Genomic DNA, 20343 nt, shown 5'->3' with positions numbered 1-20343 from the left:
TTGCTAAAGCTCCAGCCCAGCTGTGGTCATTACAGTACTTGTACATTCGTCACCTAAAGCTCAGGTTGGACCGTGGGCTTCTACGCAAAGAATTCTGGGAATTGTAATGCCTGACTGCGCCCTGCGCATGCGGACTTCGATGCAGCATGATCCCGGTAGGCTGTGAGTCACTGGGTCTCCTTGACAACAGGTAGGCTGCAGGAAAGTCCCCCTACCTTGTCATCTCTTGACTGGCCGTCACTCATTACAGACGAGCTATTCTAGGCGCTTAGCAGCATCTTAGGCTTGGAGTTTATAAAAACTTTTTCTTTCTTTCATGAGAAGGCTTTTACATAGCCTAATCTAGACTCGAACTCAATATGTAGTGGAGGATAACCTTTAAAAAAAAAGATTTATTTATTTATTTAAGTGCACTGTCTTCAGACACCAGAAGAGGGCATTGGATCCCATTACAGATGGTTGTGAGCCACCATGTGGTGGCTGGGAATTGAACTCAGGACCTCTGGGAGAGCAGCCAGGGCTCTAACCACTGAGCCCTCTCTCTAGCCCCATGGGGGATAACCTTGAACACTTGATCTTCCTTCCTCCACCTCCCAAGTGCTGGGATGACAAGCCTGTACCTCACACAAAGTTTATGCATCGAACCCAGGACTTCCTGTGTGCCAGACAAGTACTCTGCCAACTTAGCTACAGATATGACTTGACTTTGTCTTGTTTGGGGGGATTTTTTTTTTTTTTTTTTGAGGACAGTTTCTGTAGCTCTGTCTGTCCCGGAACACTCTCTCCCTGTAGACTAGGCCAACCTGGAACTTACAGATCCGCCTGCCTCTGCCTCCCGAGTGCTGGAATTAAAGGCACAGGCCAACGCAGCCCAGTGTGAATGAATTTTTTAACTGCCAGATATAAACAGTCACTTTGTGCCTCCTGTGCTGGCAAACAGAAATCATTTGCTTCTAGATACAAGCACATGTGCCATTTGTGCTGAAAATGGAGTAACTGGAGCCAAACCAACTACTTTACAAAATGGAGCAACTTAGGGCCAGGCGCCGTTGGAACAACCTGTTCTGTTCAGCCTAGTGTCACCCAGGACAGGCCGGGTTGTTCTCCTTGGCCTGTTTACTGTGCATGGGTATAAAACAACAAAACCCACTGTTCTCATGACTCTGGGATTTGAGCACTTTGCTGTGGAAGCCCTTAGAACAGAGGGGAAGCAGAGAAGGCAGGCACAGCAGAAACTGCGAAGGAGGGAATCCTACAGAGTAGCCTAGGAGTAGCTGTAGCATCCAAAATGGCAGCCCTTATGCGATCTGGCCTTCAGTCAACCAAGGGAGAAGGACGATGATGTTATGCGTCGGGGGGGGGGGGGGGGGTTGGGTACCGTGTTTAAGATCCCTAATAGATCACTGGGGACCTTGGTTTACTTTTTCAAGTTTTTCTTCCCTTCTCGGCCTCTTGGAGCCAGGCCATGTGCGCAGTGTGGTAGGCATAATGTTACTGTGCGTTGTGTAAAGGTCGTCCTTGTGTTACTCAAATGCCGAGGTCTCCGCACTCATACCGGGTTGCGATCTGGACACAGCATTGAAACACTTATTCTAAGCATCTCCTGCCTGGACGGTGTGTAAACATTGATCCGCATTTATTCCCTGACTTGTCGATAAAGGGCTGGTCAGCCAGTGGCTGAGCAAGAGAGAATAGAACATGACTTCTGACCCCAACCAGGGGCGGAGAGAGACAGAGACAGAGAGACAGAGACAAACACAGAGACACACAGAGACTGAGAGACAGAGAGAGATACACAGAGACAGAATATTCAGCATGAGGAAAAGGTCCAGGCCACCATGGGAACACATCTGAAGCAGAAAGAGCCAGACCAATACTAAAATGCAAGTAACTCAGCCATTTTGGCTGGGTGGAAGGTAGCAAGATTAGCTTAGATGAATAGAATAAAATACAGCTACTGTGCTGTTAAACCTATCAAATAAATCCTTTGAAAAAGTTTTTTAAAGGACTTATTTTATGTACATAATTACACTGTCTTTGTTTTCACGTTTAAAAACATATGTGCACAGGTGTCTTCAAAGGTCAGAAGAGGGAGTAGTCGAGAGTATGTAGTTGAGACTGGCCTCCAACTCACAGCCATCCCCCTGCCTGAGCCCCCGAGCGCTGAGCTTGCAGGCATGCATACCCTGCCTAGCCAGGCTGTAAAAACACCATAGATTCTCTCGAAGTCAGCCTCTTCCCACTCCTACCCAGCCCAGTGGGAACTGGCAGCTGCCTTCCTGGGTTCCCACAGGAATCCCCCTGGGCTGGCAGCACCAACGCTGTGATAATTGCCACGCTGTAATTCTTTAATAACCGTCTGTCTCCCCTTCCCAGACTATGCTCCCTAGAAGTCCTCATCGCTTTATAATTTCAGCTCAATTTAATTATCCATCGTTCATGTCCCTGGGAAATTCCCACGAAGTGAGGAAAATGGCAGACTTCAGTGGGGAGACTGTAGAAAGGAAGAAGAAAGGCAAGGGAAGGAAAGAGGAAGACGCCAAACATCCTTACGCTTCTCCCAACAAAATGTATTGTGGACAGAATGATCGCCTCCCATACACAAAGCCCTGGGCTCCATCCCCAGTCTGAAAGAAACCGGGCGAACTGGTGTCCACCTGCAATCCCAGTGCGTGGGAGCTGGCTGAGAAAGGTCGGTTCAAGGTCAGGCTAGGGAAATGGCTCAGTTGGTAAAGTCTTTGCCTTGCAAGTTTGAGGATCTGAGTTCCATTCCCAGGACCCACAAAAAGGCTGGATGGTAGAATGTACACACAGCATGCAGGGAACTCTGGGCCCTATGCCTACTCCTGTGTAAACAGGGTGTGGTGGTGCAAGTGCCTAATTCTCGCACTGAGAAGGTGGGGAGGAAAGGAGGGTCCGAATTTCAAAGTAACTGCAAATTAGAGTGAGTTGTGACCAGCCTGGAATGCACTAGACCCTGTACACCGGGCCAGTTTTAGAATCAGTAGAAGTGAGTTTGGGCTCCCTTGGCTTGGGTGATCCTCTAACCCCCAATGAATACTGGTGTCCATGTATGATATGACATTCTGTTCACCCTCCACTACTTAGGGAAGAGCCATGGTGAGGGGGAAGCTTTTGTTGCTGGAAACCGCAGGAGGGCAGGGGCAGTGTGCTCTGAGGTGATACCTCAGGACAAAGTCTAGCAGACTTCATGTCACCCAGTAAGCAGAGTAGGATGCTTGTGTTTGTCCCCGAGCCTCATCCCTGGGTCAGGATCTTGGGATGGATGGTAAGATAATGCTGGACTTCCTCGTATATCTTGCACACGGTGGCTTGGTAGCATGTGTGTGTGTGTGTGTGCGCGTACAGTTGCCATGGGTACATAGCTCAAGGGTGGGGTGAGCACCTTCCCCATTCACATACTGACTGTGATGATTTTCAGACGGTAAATGAGTACCAGGAAGAAGTGGAGCCAGGCATGGCGGAACACAACTTTAATTCCAGTGCTCAAGGGCAGAGGCCGGTAGATCTTAGCTAAGGCTATATTGTGAGACCGTTTCCAAAAAGAAAAAAAAAAAAAAAAAAGACGTAGAAAAAGGAAAGTACATTCTACATGCCGTCCAGCAGAGGGCAGGAGAGAAGCATGGAAAGACTTCTACTAAGATGCTGGCAGATGCTCCTTTATCTTGTCCACCCTTGCACTTAGTGACCTTCCAGGATGTGGTGGGTGGACTTCACCATGAAAGATTTGGGGTTGGGTGGAGCCTGGCCAGAGGAGCTGTACCATGAATCAAAGGTCCAGAATCTTTCGGCACTGGGTGAGCCCTGCCCAGTCTTCATGGGAAGGCTGACCCACTTTCTTACCAGTTTTGGAGACAGTGTCTAGATTTATTTATTTTTATGTATATGAGTACACTGCGGCTGTCTGCGGACACACAGAAGAGGGCATGGGATCCCATTACAGATGGTTGTGAGCCACCATGTGGTTGCTGGACAGTGTCTTGCTCTGTATCTCTGGGCGGCCTCTGAGCCTTGAATTTCCTGTTTCCGTGTTCCATTGCCAGGATCACAAGCATGACCCCCTCCCCTGGACTTCTGACCGTGCAACCCCGTGCCTTCTGAGCTACACACACAGCTCGGGGCTTTCTGTGCAGACTGGCTGACTCCCTGCCTGGCCTGTCTCCCTCTCCTTTTTAAAAATAATAACTGGTCCTTTACCGTATATATTTCTTTTCAATTACATTTAACTGTGTTTACGTTGTGTGCATACTGTGGGTGTGCATATGCCACAGTGTTTTGTGTGACGGTCAGAAGACAGCCGCTGAGAGTCTGTTCTCTTCTGTCATGTGGTGTCAAGTGTCTTTACCCAGTGAGCTATCTCACTATCCCTCTTCTTCCCATCTTCAATGGCTGGTCTTTGAGGCCTACATCCTTTCCCTCTGAAAAGAACTCCCCCGGGGGCCTACCCTCATCTCAAGCCTCCTTCCACCCCGCTGACCGCCACACCTAGTGTCTCCGGCTCCAGCAGCTCCCTGGAAATCTAGGTGATCATTTGGTAGTTAAATCCCGGCTAAACGGTCCATGGCATGAGGTGATATTTAATACGTGGTACATACTGGGTCAGCAATAGCAATGAAATCACTATTGTTTCCATCATGAATTTGCCTAGAGTCTTTCATATACAGGATCCAAATAGCCTAAATAAAGATTGTTTTATGTTTGTTTATTTACTTATTTGCTTTTCAATACAGGGTTTCACTGAGTAGTCCTGGCTGTCCTGGAACTCACTTTGCAGACCAAGCTGGCTTTGAACTCACAAGAGATCCGCCTGCCTCTGCCTCCTGAGCTGGGACTAAAGGTGTGCGGCACCACTGTCCGGAGCAAATTTTTATTTTTGTTTAAGGATTTTAATTTTTATTATATGTATGTGTGTGTCTATGCATGGGTATGTGCTCTTGGGTGCAGACACCCAAGAAAGCCAAAGAGGGACACTGGATGCCCTGGAGCTGGAGTTACAGATGGTTGTGAGTCAGCCAACAGGACTTCGGGGAACGGCATTCAGGTCCTCTGCAAGAACAGTGGGTATATGCGCCTAACGCTGAGCCATCCTGAGAACTTACGTTTGTTTGATTGTTCTTAAACTTACATTACCGGAATGTGCTTTGGTCAGGGGGCAAAGATGAATGTAAGGTTCAAACAGCATCGCCTGGCTTTCTGGTTTTCTTCTCACCCTGCATATTCTTTCCCTCCATCTCTAGTTTCATTCTGCAGGCCTCCCCAAGGGGCTGTTCACATGGTTACCACCTGCTCAAGGATGTTCTACCTAGCAACCATGTATGTTAAGTCCCAAGGAAGACTCGTGGCTCCGTTTGCTGAAGCACCCAGGGTGTTGAGCAGACAGGAAATATTACGAGCCAGTAGCTGTAGAAGTGGAGGTTGGGCAGGGTCCAAGATTGAGGACAATGGCTCTCATGTGTTAACTCGTCCCTTCACTGCCCCGCTGGATCAGCTGAAGCCAGGCTTCCCTGCCAACAGGGCAGACTTCGACATTTTCCCATCCAAAATGGGGAACGTCGCTTCCTGAGTTTTTGCCAGTGATACTAGGCATCTTTATGTATGCATGAAATCGTTTGGTCAAGAAACACATTCCTTGAAAAGAATAATTTGAAACATGCCCAGAAAAATAAAAATACCAATTCCTTTTATCCGCATAACTTAGAAACTCGGTCTCTCTTGGGTGTTTTTTCTTGTGCCGTCTGTTTGCCCATTTGCCATATAGTTGCAAAGTAGGAAAGCCCCGTCCTCACCACCATGTGAAGACTCCCCCGTTGTCACAGGCTTTCTCATTACGCATTTCCTCCCGTATGCTTTGAACAGGTGTAGCTTCGTTTTGCTGTGACCCCAGGGCGGACATTCTAAGCTCATCAGTCCGCTCCGTTCCCCTCCCCCCACGCGTTCCCCTCCCCCCACGCGTTCCCCTCCCCCACACGTGTTGTCTGCAGCACTGGGGTTGGTGTGGAGAGTGGGCTGTGCACATCGCTGCTCGCTGTACTCCTGTCGGCTCTCCGAGTTACAGGTTTCTCACACTGCTCCCCCTCAGGGATGCGATGGGCATTCTTTCTTCTGCTGGCCCCTCTTTGTGGGGAGTATTCTTCAAAGCCAGATTCTCAGGATCCTTGTCTCCAAGGCAAGAGCTTCACCCAGAGCCATCTCCCCTGCCCTGCCCTTGAACATCTGCTTCTCAGGGCTCGCCACCAAAGTGCTGGGGGCCGGGGGATCACAGGTGTGTGCTACTACATCCTGTTTATTTTTCAGTGGCTTATTAAACGGAGAGTTCCTATCGAGCCAAGAGCTTCTTTAAGGAAGGGAATCACTGGCTAATATAGTGAGTCCTCCCTCAGGAACAGCAGGATGCAGGTATCTGAAGTTTGTCAGCGCTCTGCTCTCAGAGCGCCAACTCATTACTGGCCAGGCCTTTACTATTTAAAAACAATTCTTATTTATATGTGGGGGGGAGCTTATGGAGGTCAGAAGAGGGTTTCCATCCCCTGAAAGTGGAATTCTGGGCGGCTGAAAGCCATCTGATGTGGGTGTTGAGGATTGGCCTCGATGGGTCTCAACCTCTAAGCCACCTCTCTCTGGCCCCGTGGTGGTTCACGTTGGGGTTAGGATTACCCTTCATAGTGGCAAGATCACCACCCCCTGATCTAGATGTATGTCCTAGCAATTTGGAAACTCACCCAGGAAGCATCTCACCCAAACATCGCTTCAAATGCAACAGGCTTTCCCAAAGAACTACTTCTAAGCAGGTCTATTTGCCACATCCTTTCTTTTCCACCACCTCTGGGTGGGTAGTGGGTTAAAAGGAGGCTAAAACATCAAGCTACATACAGGAAGGATTCTTGCCCTCTGGGCCCACTACTAATCCTTAGTGGCCTCAGAACTTCCTTTTCTGACATAAAGAACGTATTTTTTAAAGATTTATTTATTTATTCTATATAAGTACACTGTAGCTGTCTTCAGACTCACCAGAAGAGGGCATCAGATCCCATAACAGATGGTTGTGAGCCACCATGTGGTTGCTGGGATTTGAACTCAGGACCTCTGGAAGAGCAGTCAGTGCTCTTAACCACTGAGCCATCTCTCCAGGAAGTATTTTTAAGATGGCATCTGTCAGATGAGGAAAAGCCCTGTTTCTCATTTCAGAAACGATGGGGGCAAGGGCAGTCCTATCAGTATACCTGAGCTCTAGCCTAACAGAATGTCTGCAAACACTGCCACACACAGTTCTCACCAGCAAGGCCTTCCGTGCATGCTGCCTTATGTGTTAGTATCTCAGGCAGTTTTCCTAACTTCCCCAGATGTTGGGGCATTCCACCCATGAATCCAGATGTTTGCAGTCATTGACTCCATAGCAAACTTGGTTCCCGTATGCATAACAGTTCAAACAGAGGAAGACTGTGAGACGGGGTGGCCTGTGAATCCCTTGAGTTCCATTTCAGAAGGTTGTAAGTTTTAGCAGTCGCAATTATAAAGTTTCTTTATGAATTTATATGTGGGGAAAAAATTAGAATAAAGCACAGATGCAAAGAAATGAAAAGGCCAGGTATTAAGAAAGAGTAAAGAGTTGAGCAAAAACTGGAAAATGGAAAAACATTAAAAGCCAATGAACAGGGCTGCAGAGATGGCTCGGTGGTTCAGAGCCCTGGCTGCTCTCCCAGAGGCCCTGAGTTCAATTCCCAGCAACCACATGGTGGCTCACAAGCATCTGTAATGGGATCCGGTGCCCTCTTCTGGTGAGTCTGAAGACAGCTACAGTGTTCACATACATAAAATAAATAATTCCATTTTTTAAAAAAGCCAGTGAACATTGACCACAGTGAACACCTCACTGGTTCTCATCTTTATCATAAACGTGTACTTGTGTTCTGTTGTTAGGCACTCGCCCATAGTTCATCAACAGTGAACACTTCCTGTGTGCTACATGTTGGGTGCTCAAAGTGTAACTCTCACCACAGCCCTGAGAATACGGATTTCATGACCATTTTATAGATGAGGAGACTGAGGTTCTAATAAACTTTTATGACTTTTGCGAGGCGAAAATGAGGAAGACAAACTGGGATTCAACTCAGGCCTACCTAAGCTCTAAGGTCTACCACCAAATCCGGGCACTGCGTAGCCTCTTAAGTCAGTTCTCAACCTGTGGGTCTTGACCCCTTTGTGGGTGAAAAGACTACGAGACCTCTGGAAACCCTCACATTACAATTCATCACAGTAACAAAAATAGAGTTATGAGGTAGCAACAAGATGATTTTGTGGTCGGCGGTCACCACAGCACCGGGAACTGCATTAAAAGGGACGTTGAGAACCACTGGTCCAGCGATGCATCTGAACAATCGGCCTCGTCGATTTCTATCGGGGCTGCAGGAGGTTGGCAGTGTGTTGGTTTCAAAGGAAGGCCTTCAGAAAGATGGGACTCCACCAGCGGCTCTTGGCAGCGTGAGTCAATATGGCTTCTCCTTGGTGTGAATTCTCCGCTGGTGCTGCCGCAGATGGGTGCTGAAGCCGAAGGCTTGCCCACACACGTCGCAGGCGTAGGGCCTCTCGCCGCTGTGGACGCGCTCATGCTTCCTTTGGTTTGCTCTCTGAGCGAAGGCTTTCCCGCACGTGCTGCACGGGTAAGGCTTCTCACCCGTGTGGGTTCTAAGGTGAAGGGTAAGGCACGAGCTCTGGCTGAAGGCCTTCCCGCACTCCTGACACACGTACGGCTTTTCCCCAGTGTGAATTCTCTGGTGTCGGACGAGCTGCGCACCGGCCGGGAAGGCCTTCCCACAGTCGGCACATTCAAACGGCCTCGGCCCCGAGTGGATCTTCCGATGCTTAGAGAGGCCTGACTGCTGGGGAAACGTCTTCCCGCACTCGCGACATTCGAAGGGCTTCTCCGCGGAGTGGGTTTTCTGGTGGCGAACGAGGTACTTCCTGTGCTCGAAGGCTCTGTCACACTCGCTGCATTTGAAGGGCTTCTCTCTGATGTGAGTCAACTGATGTTTGGAAAGGTGGGCGCTCTGTTGGAAGGCCCTGCTGCACCGGTTACACGGAAAGGGCGGCTGGCTGTGGGAAGGTGGGCGCTCACTGACCGAGGGCTGAGACAGGCGTTTCTCCGGTTTTTCGATGCTCGCACGGCGAAGGAGCTGCGAACTCCTCCCGTCGCAGGTTTCCCCACATGGCTCGTGCTCCCGGGATGCCACCTTGGTACGAATCTTCTCTTGCTGCCCTGGGTGTTTGCTGTGGTCAAAGGCTTTCCCACACTTGCTATGCTTGGAGCATTTTGCAGTGCGCTGTGGGCTCTGACCCAGACCTCTCTGGCTCGTGTTTTCTCGGAGGTGTGCGCTCAGGTGGCAGCTCAGGGTGGAGCCGCAGACGAAGCGCTCCCCACACCGCCCGCATTCGAACAGGCCCCGGATGCTGTGGGTTTTCCAGTGCCGTTCTAGCTGTTCTTTATGGCTGAAGGCCTCCTCGCATTTAGCACAGCCAAAGAGCCTTTCCGCAGCGTGACTCAGCTGGTGTCGCATCAAGTGCGAGGGACGGCTAAACCTCTTGGCACACACTGGACACGGGTGGGGCCTGAAGCCGGAGTGGACTCGCTGGTGCTCGGTCAGGTGTGCTCTCCGACGGAAGGCCTTGCCACACTCACTGCATTCGTAAGGCTTCTCTCCACTGTGACCCCTCTGGTGGATCTTGAGGGTGGAGGAGTGGCTGAAAGCCTTCCCGCATTCGTCACACTTGTAGGGCTTCTCTCCGGTGTGAACGGCCTGGTGCTTCATGAGGGCTGACCTCCGGTTAAAGACCTGTCTGCATTCTTGACACTCGAAGGCAGTTTTGGCAAAATGGGCTTTGCGATGTTGGAAGAGATGCTTCCTTGAGTTGAAGACCGCGGGGCAGGCGGGGCATTCGTGGAGTCTCTGAGTGTGCGCTTTCTGGTGTTCCGCTAGATGAGAGGCCCCACTGAACGTCTTACCACACTTCCAACATCTGAAGCACTTGGCATTTGTGGTAGTTTTCTGATGCTTAATCGGCTTTGGGCGAAGAATGGACGGGCTGACACCGTGCTGACTCTTGGGCTGTTTTTCTTGGTCACTACTTTTATCAGTAGGTGGTTTTTCTTGGTCCCAACCTTGAATCTCACACAGTTTTGCCGAGTCAGCGCCTTTACTCAGGAGCCGCTTTCCTGGCTCATCACTCTTAGAGGAGGGCTTCTCTAGGTTGTCACTTTGAGTTTTACAAAGTTTTTCTCCAGTGTGAATTTTCTGATGCCACTGGAGGTACATATTCTGACTAAACCTTTTCCCACACTCGTGACACGGGTAGGACTCGTGGCTTGCTTGAGTCGCTGTCTGCGTGACAAACACAGTGCCCTTGCTGGGCCCCTGTTTCTGCTCCTGCCACGCAGGAGGCTCTCCCCTGGTGTGGATAATCCAGTGCTGGATGAGGTGGTAACTCTGGCTGAAGCTTTCCCCACACTCACTACACTTCAAAAGCCTCTCTTGTCCCTGGACAGAACCCTGCTGACTCAGATCACTCCTGGGTCCCTTCAGTGTAACTGGAGTGAGGTTCTTTTCAGGGATATCGGACATCACAGCATCCTCTCTTTCGTAAAGGGGAGGCGTGGGACTGAGGCCACTCTTGGACTCACGACTCCTACAGTCTCTGGGGATTTTCTTGTTGCTGATGTCGGGTCTTAGAAGATTTTCTGGATCTTCTAGAAAACTATCGAACCAGTTCTCACCTATACAGGCTTCAAGGTTGAGTTCTTCCGTGGAAAATATCCCCATAATCTGGGAGAGGTCTTCTTCCACAAAACCATTCCGCAAAGGAGAGTTGTTGGTCTCAGTCACTTCTGGAAGAAAAAGAGAGAGGGGGGTGGTGTGCAAATGCCTTCTGTTCTCTGGGCCAGCGGGAAGACACGAGAAAGGTGTGGCAGGCCTGTGTCAGGGATGTTCCAGCTGGAAATGGCAGGAAGTAAGAAAAGGAAAGCTCAGTGGTCACACAGGGAGCTGAGAGCCTGCGAGGATTCAGCAGAGAGCACCTTGGCCCTGGTCATCATAACCATGAAGGTATAAAAGTCACTGAAACACCATGCAGGCATCTCTCCTTCCTCCTTCCCCTCCTCCCTCTATACCACACAGTATCAAAATCTTACTCAAGACACCCTGGGTCCCTGATGACAGGGATGTCTTCCTTGTGTATCCAGTTTTCCATCCTAGAACCCAGGGCCAACATCTTCTTTAAAAAAAATTTTTTTTAAAAGATTTATTTGATTTATATGAGTACACTGTAGCTGACACACCAGAAGAGGGCATCAGATCCCATTACAGATGGTTGTGAGCCACCATGTGGTGGCTGGGAATTGAACTCAGGACCTCTGGAAGGGCAGTCAGTGCTGTTAACCGCTGAGCCATTCCTCTACAGCCCCCAGGGCCAGCATCTTACCCTGACTCAGGAGCTGCTTTCTTTTAGACCACCCTGGAACTGTCTCGACCCCTTTCTTTCTCCATCTCCATCATTATCAACTAAACCTCTGGCCCCTGGTTTCTCTCTGGCCGCCACCTCCTTGTCTATTCTTCCACGTTAGCCCTGGGAACTGTAATAAAGCTGACACTGCTCTGATCACACCCTCCCAAACCCTCTTTCCTGGAGAAGAGAAATACAGCAGCATATCAGCCCAGCATGTCCTGTGACAGCCCCATGGGCATCACCCCCTTTCTCAATGCTATGACTAGTTCTGTGGGTTCTCAGAGGCTGAGCACTCAGTAACTCAGGTAATGCAAATCCTTCTGGCTCCTCCACTGTCCTCAGTGTCAACTGGAACACACACACACACACACACACACACACACACACGTATTTTCCATAGGGAAGGGGGTGGCTCCATAGCTTTGCCCTTATCTAACCCAGATCCCGGCGTCCACAGCACATGCTCTTGGGATCTTTCATTGCTCCCTCCTCTGCTGCCCTCTCCTGACATCCTATACCGTCATCTTCTTCCAGGTCAGTGTCGTCTATGGTCTGGTGGCTCCCCATCCGTCGAGCATCTCAGACACTGTTCGGCGTCTCCTGGACAGCAGCTTTCAAAGCTCTCTGGTGCCCTACACTGTCACAGGCTCAGCCTACACTGGTCTCTAGTTTTCTCTTCCCCAAACCTCTGCTCCTATTTTCCCCCTGCATAGAACGTATCAACCAACAAGTGTCAGGCTCCTCTGGTGCTGTGAGTGATAAGGGTCCTGGGACAACGAAGGTCAGTCAGCTAAGGACTTTTCGTTAGAGCGCCGTATGCTGCAGCAGACTCTCAGAGGCCTGCAAATACATGTGTGTGCCTGCATGGCTGGCTGTCTCTGCCCGGAAGTAGTCTATATGATGAAGGGACAGAACCAGAACTCGGATGGCCTCGGTCATTCACCATCAAGGAACAGTAACACAAGCAGCAGGCTGCAGAGAACTCACATTCATGACCTCCCCGGGTCTGTGGATTGTCCAGATGGGTGAAGCTAGAAGTCTCTGGTTCCTTATGGTGACAGAGGAATACTGTATGAAGCCTCCCGTGCCTGGTGTAGCCCCTCCCCCTCTCCCACTGAGAGAGTAGCTGTGCCGGACAGCATTTGACCATGGCCTGACTCACTCCCCAGTGTGGCTGTGCCTGAGCCAGGAAGAAGACAGAAGCTATAACAGAGGTGCACATGCTCAGAGGCCACAAGGCATAGGGGTGGGAGGGGGGCGTTCATTGACTTGGGAGTAGAGAACATCCCCTTATTGAGCCCTGGAGTAAAAAGACTCTGGGGAGGCACCAAGATGCCTGTTCTGAAGGCAAAGGAAGAGACACAGCAGGCATGCCAAGCAAGGGCACCTCCGCAACATCGAAAGGCAATGGGGAAAGGGTTGAGGCACGGACAGTAGACAGAGATGCTAGGGGCTGGCAGGATCTCAGTTGGAGGCTGCAGTGGGGACGGCAGAAGGACCCCTCCTCCCACTCACCAGTACTAGTGGCTCCTGGGCCGCCTCTGATGATAGCTTCCAGCTCTTCGCTGAAATCTGGCTGGGAAATCAGGCTGGGTTGCCGAGGGTCTGCTGAGAAAGAACAATGCTGTTGTCAGTGAATCCGGAAGGCTTCTGGACGCTCAGCAGGAACTTTCGGGCCTATACATCCTTCAGATCGGTTTAGGAGTCAGGGTTGATGCACTTCTTACTGGGGGCTACAGCTTGAGACCTGAAAGACACTGTCAGAAGACCCTCCAAGTTGCTTCTGTTGCTGAACACCAGGCAGCAGGTAAGGAAGCTGCTCTGGTGAGACGGGAGAGGGGTCCCACCGCTTTTGACTGATTATTTTGGGGGGATAAGGCACTCTGTTCCTTCCTGGAAAATGAAACCTGGAGGCATCAGAGAGATGTACTGAGGGTGTGGTAATGACATGGAAGCCATGCGGATGTGCGATGGGAGGAGTCACGTATGTGAGGTAAGTGTCTGGGGTAAACACCGGAATGACGTAGTTGTTTCCTGGAAGCACGCTAAGAAATCAGTGTGGAGAACAGGGATGGCTCTCTGTGGTGTATAGAGCTGTTTTCTGACGCTTCACAGCCTTTGCCTGACTTTAGTCACAAGATGCTTCTGGCAAACCTGGAATATCTTGCATTATCGAGTACTGCAAATGGTACACAGCAAGGACTGAAATCTCACCCTAAAAAGTAAGTCTTGTGTAACAGTCAACGATTACGCTTCCACACAGCTGTTTGGGGTTCAACCCATCAGAGGCTGGACCTCCCCCCTACCCCACCCCCATTGCCTGCAAGACCTCATTTCATCCTGGAGGACGCTCTTTCTTTGATCGTCCTGCATAACTTGATTACCAACATCTGCAGTAGAGGGCTTCTGCCTTCTTACTTCGAGCTGCTATCTAGAAAGTGGATTTGGCAGTCTTGGCTGCCCCACTAGAGAGTCATGCTAGCACAGCTGAATTTTGGGAATGCTCCTATACCCGCAGGGTCCACACTCAAGCCCCGCTTTCTTTCTGAGACTTGGGAAGAAGGGCCCCATGAACAAGCATCACCTGACTTCCTGACTTAGTAGGGTTTCTACTGCTGTTGATGAAACACCATGACCAAAAGTGACTTGGGATGAAAAGGGTCTATTCTAGATAATAACTCAGATCAACTCAGATCACAGTCATCGCTGAGCAAAGGCAGGAACCTAGAGACAGGAAGTAATGCAGAAGCCATGGAGAAGTAGTGCTCACTGGCTTGCTCTCATGGCCCCCCATCCTGCTGTCTTACAGCATCAGGACCACCAACCCAGGACTGACACCATCATGGGGAGCTGGGCCCCCCTGTACCAATAATTAAGAAAATGCACCACACTTTCGTCTGGTAAGAGAATTTCTTAACTCAGGTTCCTCTTCCCAGTGACTCCAGCTTGTGTCAAGTTGACATGAAACTAGCCAGCAGTCCTCCCATTGCTGGAGACTCAGAGCAACCATGTGGCTTCAGTGAAGACTCTGCAAACTCACATTCTTGCAGCCTGTGTCCTACTACAGTGAGTCACAGCTGTCACGCTCTCTGAGTACTCCTAGGGAATCACTAAGCTCAGGTGCTCCTGGGGAGCACAGCTGAGAGGGCTTTTCCTTTCTGAAGTTGTGTTTCAGAATACCTGACCAAGAGGGACTGACTGGGGAGCTGAGCAGGAGAGCACTGTCCGCTCACTAAGCACGGGGTGGGTCTTAAGCACAGGGACTTCCATAGCTGAGCAGTGCTAGTCAGATCCACAGCAAGGACTGGAAAACCCAGTGAAGAGAACAGATCACCAGTCCTCACCCCAGGAAACTCCCCTTCCAGATGACACAGCAAGGAGTTAGACTATGTTGGAACCACAGGAAAACCCAGGCTTAGTGAGGACAGTGTGTTCTGATGGAGCTGAGCTGTGTGGGCGGAGGAAGCGCAGGATCCTGAACCACTTGCTGAAGCACAGGGTCTACAGTTCCGAGCGGAAAGGGGGGATATGTGAAGCCAGGCAGGGACCGGCACAGGAATCCTGTGCACTGGGTGACATCACTGCCAGCCCAAGCGCCAGGACAGCATCCTGTGGGTGACTGGGACCCCCGGATCAAGGTGACACTTACTGAACGAGAAAAGGTCCTGGTAGTTGTTCAGTGTCCCATCCCAGAATGGGTTCCTCTGGCCCAGCTCTGACTCCAGGTCTTCCCAGTCTTCCAAGGTGAAATCCATGGTTACATCCTTCAGGGACATAAACTCCTGAAATGAAGCTCCCTGTCAGTCACTTAGGTGGCCATGAGCCCGGCAGGCCTGATGGGGGCAAGAGTCCCCATAGGAAAAGTGACAGAATGTCAGGTCACACCGGGAGCGGGAGACCCAGGTCTGCCAACCCTAAACTTCATCTTCTTAGTTTAAGACTTAAGGAGCCAAGTGTGGGGCCCTGCCTTTAATCTCAGCACTTGGAAGGTAGAGCTACATCAGTCTCTGGGAGTTTGAGGCCAACCTGGTCTACCCAGAAAGTTCCAGGACAACCAGGGATGTGTAGAGAGACCCTGTCTCAAAGAAAAGAAAAAATAATAAATAAAGTTTTTTTGTTTATTTTGTTTTGTTTTTTCAAGACTAGCATTTCCAGGTGGCCCTGGTTGTCCCAGAACTTACAGAGACCCACTTGCCTCTGCCTCCCCAATGCTGGGATGAAAGGTGTGCGCCACCCTGCCTGGCCAAAAATTAAGATTTTTGAAGTTTTTGCTGCTCTTGTTGTTTAGAGGCAGGGTCTTACTCTGTAACTCAGGCTGGGCCTCCTAGGTGCTGGGATGACAAGTCTAATCACCACACCTGCCTTTGTGTTCTTCATAGACAATTAAAACATGGAACAAGTAGAAACCCAAACATGTGAACCTGGCAGTCAGGTGACAGACCTGACCGTGAATACGTCCACGTTAACGTAACTCCTCAGACAGCATGACACCAGCAGATAGATGTGAGGAACGAGGCCACCAGACCGTTATAATCCGAGTGTGGGGCTGGAATCGCTTGCTGGATCTGTCTACACTGTGCTTTGTCTGAGCGCCCCTGACTGTGTTTGCTCCATGGCCCTTGCCTAGCTGTTTAGTCATTTATAATAAACTTTTTTAAAAAAAGCCTCTGAGTGGCTGTTCCATATCTGAAGTCTCCATTCAAGCCGGCAACAGTGGCGTGCCTTTGATTCCAGAGGTTCAGGCCGAGGCTGGTGGAGCGCTGTGACCGCTATGACCAGGACTACCTGGTCCACACAGTAAGTTCTGAGTTAGCCAGGGGTGTGCAGTGAGACCCTGTCTCAGAAACAACCACCTAAAATTAAAACTATGCAGATCCGGAGCTGACTTTATAGCTCAGTGGCTGAGAATGTTGCCGCTCTGGCAGAGGAGCCATGTTAGGGTCCCCGCACCCACACAGTGGCTCACAACTGTCAGATCTGTGAAGACACCAGACACACGTGTGTTCCACATACATACATACAGGCAAAGTGCACGGAGAAAACAAAACTACATCTTTAAAATATACGTAAAGCAGTGGTTTTCATTTCACCTTGTGGGTTGAGACACCTCTGGGGGTTAAAGGAACTACTTAAGACCATTAGAGGTCTGGAGGGATTGCTCAGTGGTTAGAGCACTGTCTGCTCTTCCAGAGGTCATGAGTTCAATTCCCAGCAACCACATGGTGGCTCACAACCATCTATAACTGGATCCGATGCCCTCTTCTGGTATGTCAGCGACAGGATGTTCATATACATTAAATAAATAAATCTGTTTTTTTAAAAAGACCATTAGAAGCCCAGATATTTATGCTATGACTTATAAGAGTAGCAAAATCACAGTTATGAAGTAGCAATGAAAATAATTTTATGGCTGGGGTCACATAATTTTACCTAAGGACCACTGACCTAGAGGTACTAGATGGTTTATAAAAGCAAAATTAAGAAGTTCTGTGCCCTGCATCTGTATTGTATGCAAACAGGCATCTAGTCTGACTGCACTCCATTCTTCTATGCTCTCTAAGTTCCTTTTCTCTTGCTGCGAAGAAATACCGTTACCAAGACAACTTACAAAAGAAAACATGTCATTGGGTTCGCCGGTCCAAGGTGTTAGCATCTATGGCTATGGTGGAGGGAAGGCCTGTTGGCAGCAACAGCCGAGAGCTCACATCTCAAACCTCAAGCAAGAGGCAGAGAGCACACTGGGGATGGTGGGAAGTTTTTAAAACCTCAAAGCCTGCCCTGACACGCCTTCTTCAGCAGGCCACACCTCCGAATCCTTTCTCAATAGTTCCACTAACCTGAGACCATGTACTCAAACGTGCCAGACCATGGGAGCCAGTCTCATTCAAAGGAACACACCGACTAAAGGCCCTACTGGAAGTGACATGAGTTTACTTTTGGTGCCACCTGGCTGTCCCTCTGCCTCAGGTCCTTCCTGTAACTAAGAGACTGAAGTATAGAGTCTGAATTCAAGGCCATCTTGAGCTACAAAGGAGATCCTATCTTAAGCCATCCCCAACCCCAAAGACTGCTTGTGAGTCACAGTGAGCCCAAACTGAAGGAAGGAATGCTGGTTTTCCTTCAGGAGGGATTCAGTTCAAAGGGACTTCAACTTACCTCAGCCATAGCTGCCTGATTCCAGTGACCTTTTTTAAGCTCCTCCTCCTCCATGGTCCCTGCTAGCAGAGCTACAGAAAGTCTCTTATCCTTCTATGGCCAACTTCCTGTTCATGCCAAATGTATCTCCAAAATATCACAAGTAGCAGGACAATCCCAACATGAGCTTGCTGTAAGGGGTCAAGGGACAAGTGTATTTACTGAATTCCATCATGCTTCAGAATCTGCAGAACAGCTTCACAACCATCACATGCACACACACACACACACACACACACATACATACATACATACATACATACACACACATACATACACACGCACACATACACATATGTACATACACATACATTCGTATACAGACCCATACACACACACACACACACATACATACACAATGCACACATACACATATGTACATACACATACATTCGTATACACACCCATACATACACACATACATACACACACAGATGCAGACACACACACACACACACACACACACACACACACACACACTGGCAAAGAAGTTCTCCTCAGACTCTTCAATCCTGCTCTCTGCCCAGCCAGCACAGTGCTGTTGCACAGGCCATTCTGTGAAAATATTTGTTGAAAGCTGGCACTGGCGCTCATCCTACCCAACTCCAGGGACACATAACAAGACTATGTTCAAAACGAAAAGGTGGGTTGGACATAGCAGGACACGCCCTAGTCCCAGCACTTGAGAAGTAAAGGCAGGCAGATCTCAGTTTAAGACAGGCTGGAAACCCTGCTCATTTCTTGCACAAGCTGAGAAACCCCATCTGCCCTCCTTCCCCCAGCCCTGCCCACAAGAGAAACCTCCGGCAAAGAGGTCATCACCCCTAATCCCCCGTTTCCACTCCCCCACCCATGAGTGCCCGCCCATTTTGACCATATATGGACACAATCCTGGCTGCAAGCTGGCAGGTGTGCCTGACTCACTATAAAAAGGGCTGCTTGTGCCTCACTCCTCACTCTCTTCCCTCTGCCCCTTCCTCCCCCACCCCTACCCCTCTCTCTACACATGGGCCTCTACACACGAGCCCTTTCTCTGTCTCTACTACCCCCTCAACTCCCCTCCCCATGCCCTAAATTATTCTATACTATACCTGTCATGTGGCTGGTACCTCAGAGGGTAGGGGTGCCTCAGTATAGGCCCACAGAGGCACCCCCTTCCCCGCACCATACCTCACCCTACCAAACATATCCCTGGCTTCCTTTTTTTTTTTTTTTTAAATAAATCACAACATTGGTGCCGAGACTCAGATTTAGAAACTCAAAGTTGCCCCAAGGACAGCCTCGGGACCGCTCGCTAGACCAATCTACCCAAACTCTGGAGAACTGGTTAGTCTCCCTCCCCCTACCGGTCAGTGTAAATGTCCCCCTGGTCCCAAGGGAGGGTTGTTGAGCTCACAGCCACCCTGTAGTGACCTTGAGGACTAAGAGACCTTCAGTCTTTATGACTGGTCTTCTCACTGACCCTCTAGGACCTCTAACACGTGGGTGACCTCCTCTCCCTCCAGGAAGCAGTTCTCTGTCGCTGCTGAAGAAAAATCCTAAATGTAGGTAAAGTGTTCTCCCTCGGACCTGGGGCACACTCAACCACTAGCTTGCACTTGATGATCTGGTAAGCCTCCACTCGGCTGCCCGCTTGTGTTAGCGCCACGTCCCAGGACGCCTCCCGGTCTAATTCACAGGCCAAAACTTGGTCTCTGTAGCCACAAAGCAATATTTCTATATGGCCACTTAACTGGCACTGTAAAAACAAGTCTCTCACTAGCGATCCATAGGCCATTCCCCTCTTTCCTTGTTCTGGGAAAAGTGTCCATCTGCCCCACGCCCACCCGGTGCTCCCGCTCTCTCGTGCTGCCCCGGACTCTGCTCTGCCAAGCCTCCCAGCTATTTATCCTCAGCTCTCCGCGTTCTCCCTCGCCCCGTGCCCGCTCCGTCCCGTGCCTCATGGCATGGCTGCGAGCTCTTTCAAAGCTCCTGAGCAGGGCTGCCAACTAGGAGGACGCTACTTCAGGCACGAGCTCTCGCCCCGCCCCACTCGCTTGCACGGCCGCTCCCCCTTCCCACCGCCTTCCATCCCGTCCCCCTCGCAGGGACTCTGCTCGGTCACCACCGGCCACCACCAGCCTCCGAGCCGAGCCGCGCGCCCCTCACACTGCGCCGCTTAGATTCATCTGCATGTCTGTCTCTGCTGTCCCATCCTAAGACACTTGGACCTCGGGCCCCATCTTTCTTCCCTTGCGCTTCGGCCTGCGAGTTCGCTTCTCCCGCCACTCAAGGAGCAAGGGTTTCGGGGAAGACGGAACTAAGGCCGAGATTTTTAAACAGTAAAAGGTTAAAGATCTCTGCCTTAAATGTATATGTTTAGCCTCCCCCCCCCCCCATTGTTAAAGTCACAGCGTGCTCTCTTTCTTTGCTAGATACATTCTTGAACAAGCAATTAAACAAAACACAGGTTGTCTAACTCAAATATGCTTAACAGACCGTGTCAGAAATCTGCCAAAGGGAACATTAAATGTTTAAGTTTATGACAGACAAGAGACTCCCAAGGCTTAACAGTACCCCAAGGTCTCCGAGGAGCTACGGGCACAGCAAAGATTCTCCCTGGATTGTGGTAAGATAGCCACTGAGAAACACCGC

The 20343-nt window shown here is 50.1% G+C and overlaps 1 protein-coding gene across 1 annotated transcript; it reads right to left on the bottom strand.

Moving 5' to 3' along the window:
- Positions 1-8504: 8504 nt before the first annotated feature.
- ZNF473 (zinc finger protein 473) lies at positions 8505-15269 on the bottom strand (the record flags this gene model as incomplete). The annotated part of the gene is made up of 3 exons (XM_080909278.1): positions 8505-10897; positions 13030-13122; positions 15164-15269. The coding sequence occupies 3 exons, from the start codon at positions 15267-15269 to the stop codon at positions 8505-8507; spliced, it is 2592 nt and encodes an 863-aa protein (XP_080765404.1).
- Positions 15270-20343: the final 5074 nt, after the last annotated feature.

The sequence above is a fragment of the Micromys minutus genome, assembly GCF_963924665.1.
Source record: "Micromys minutus genome assembly, chromosome: 32".
In the NCBI taxonomy this organism is placed as follows: domain Eukaryota; kingdom Metazoa; phylum Chordata; class Mammalia; order Rodentia; family Muridae; genus Micromys; species Micromys minutus.
The sequence above is the reverse complement of the archived record's forward strand: the minus strand, read 5'-3'. Positions and strand labels throughout refer to the sequence as shown.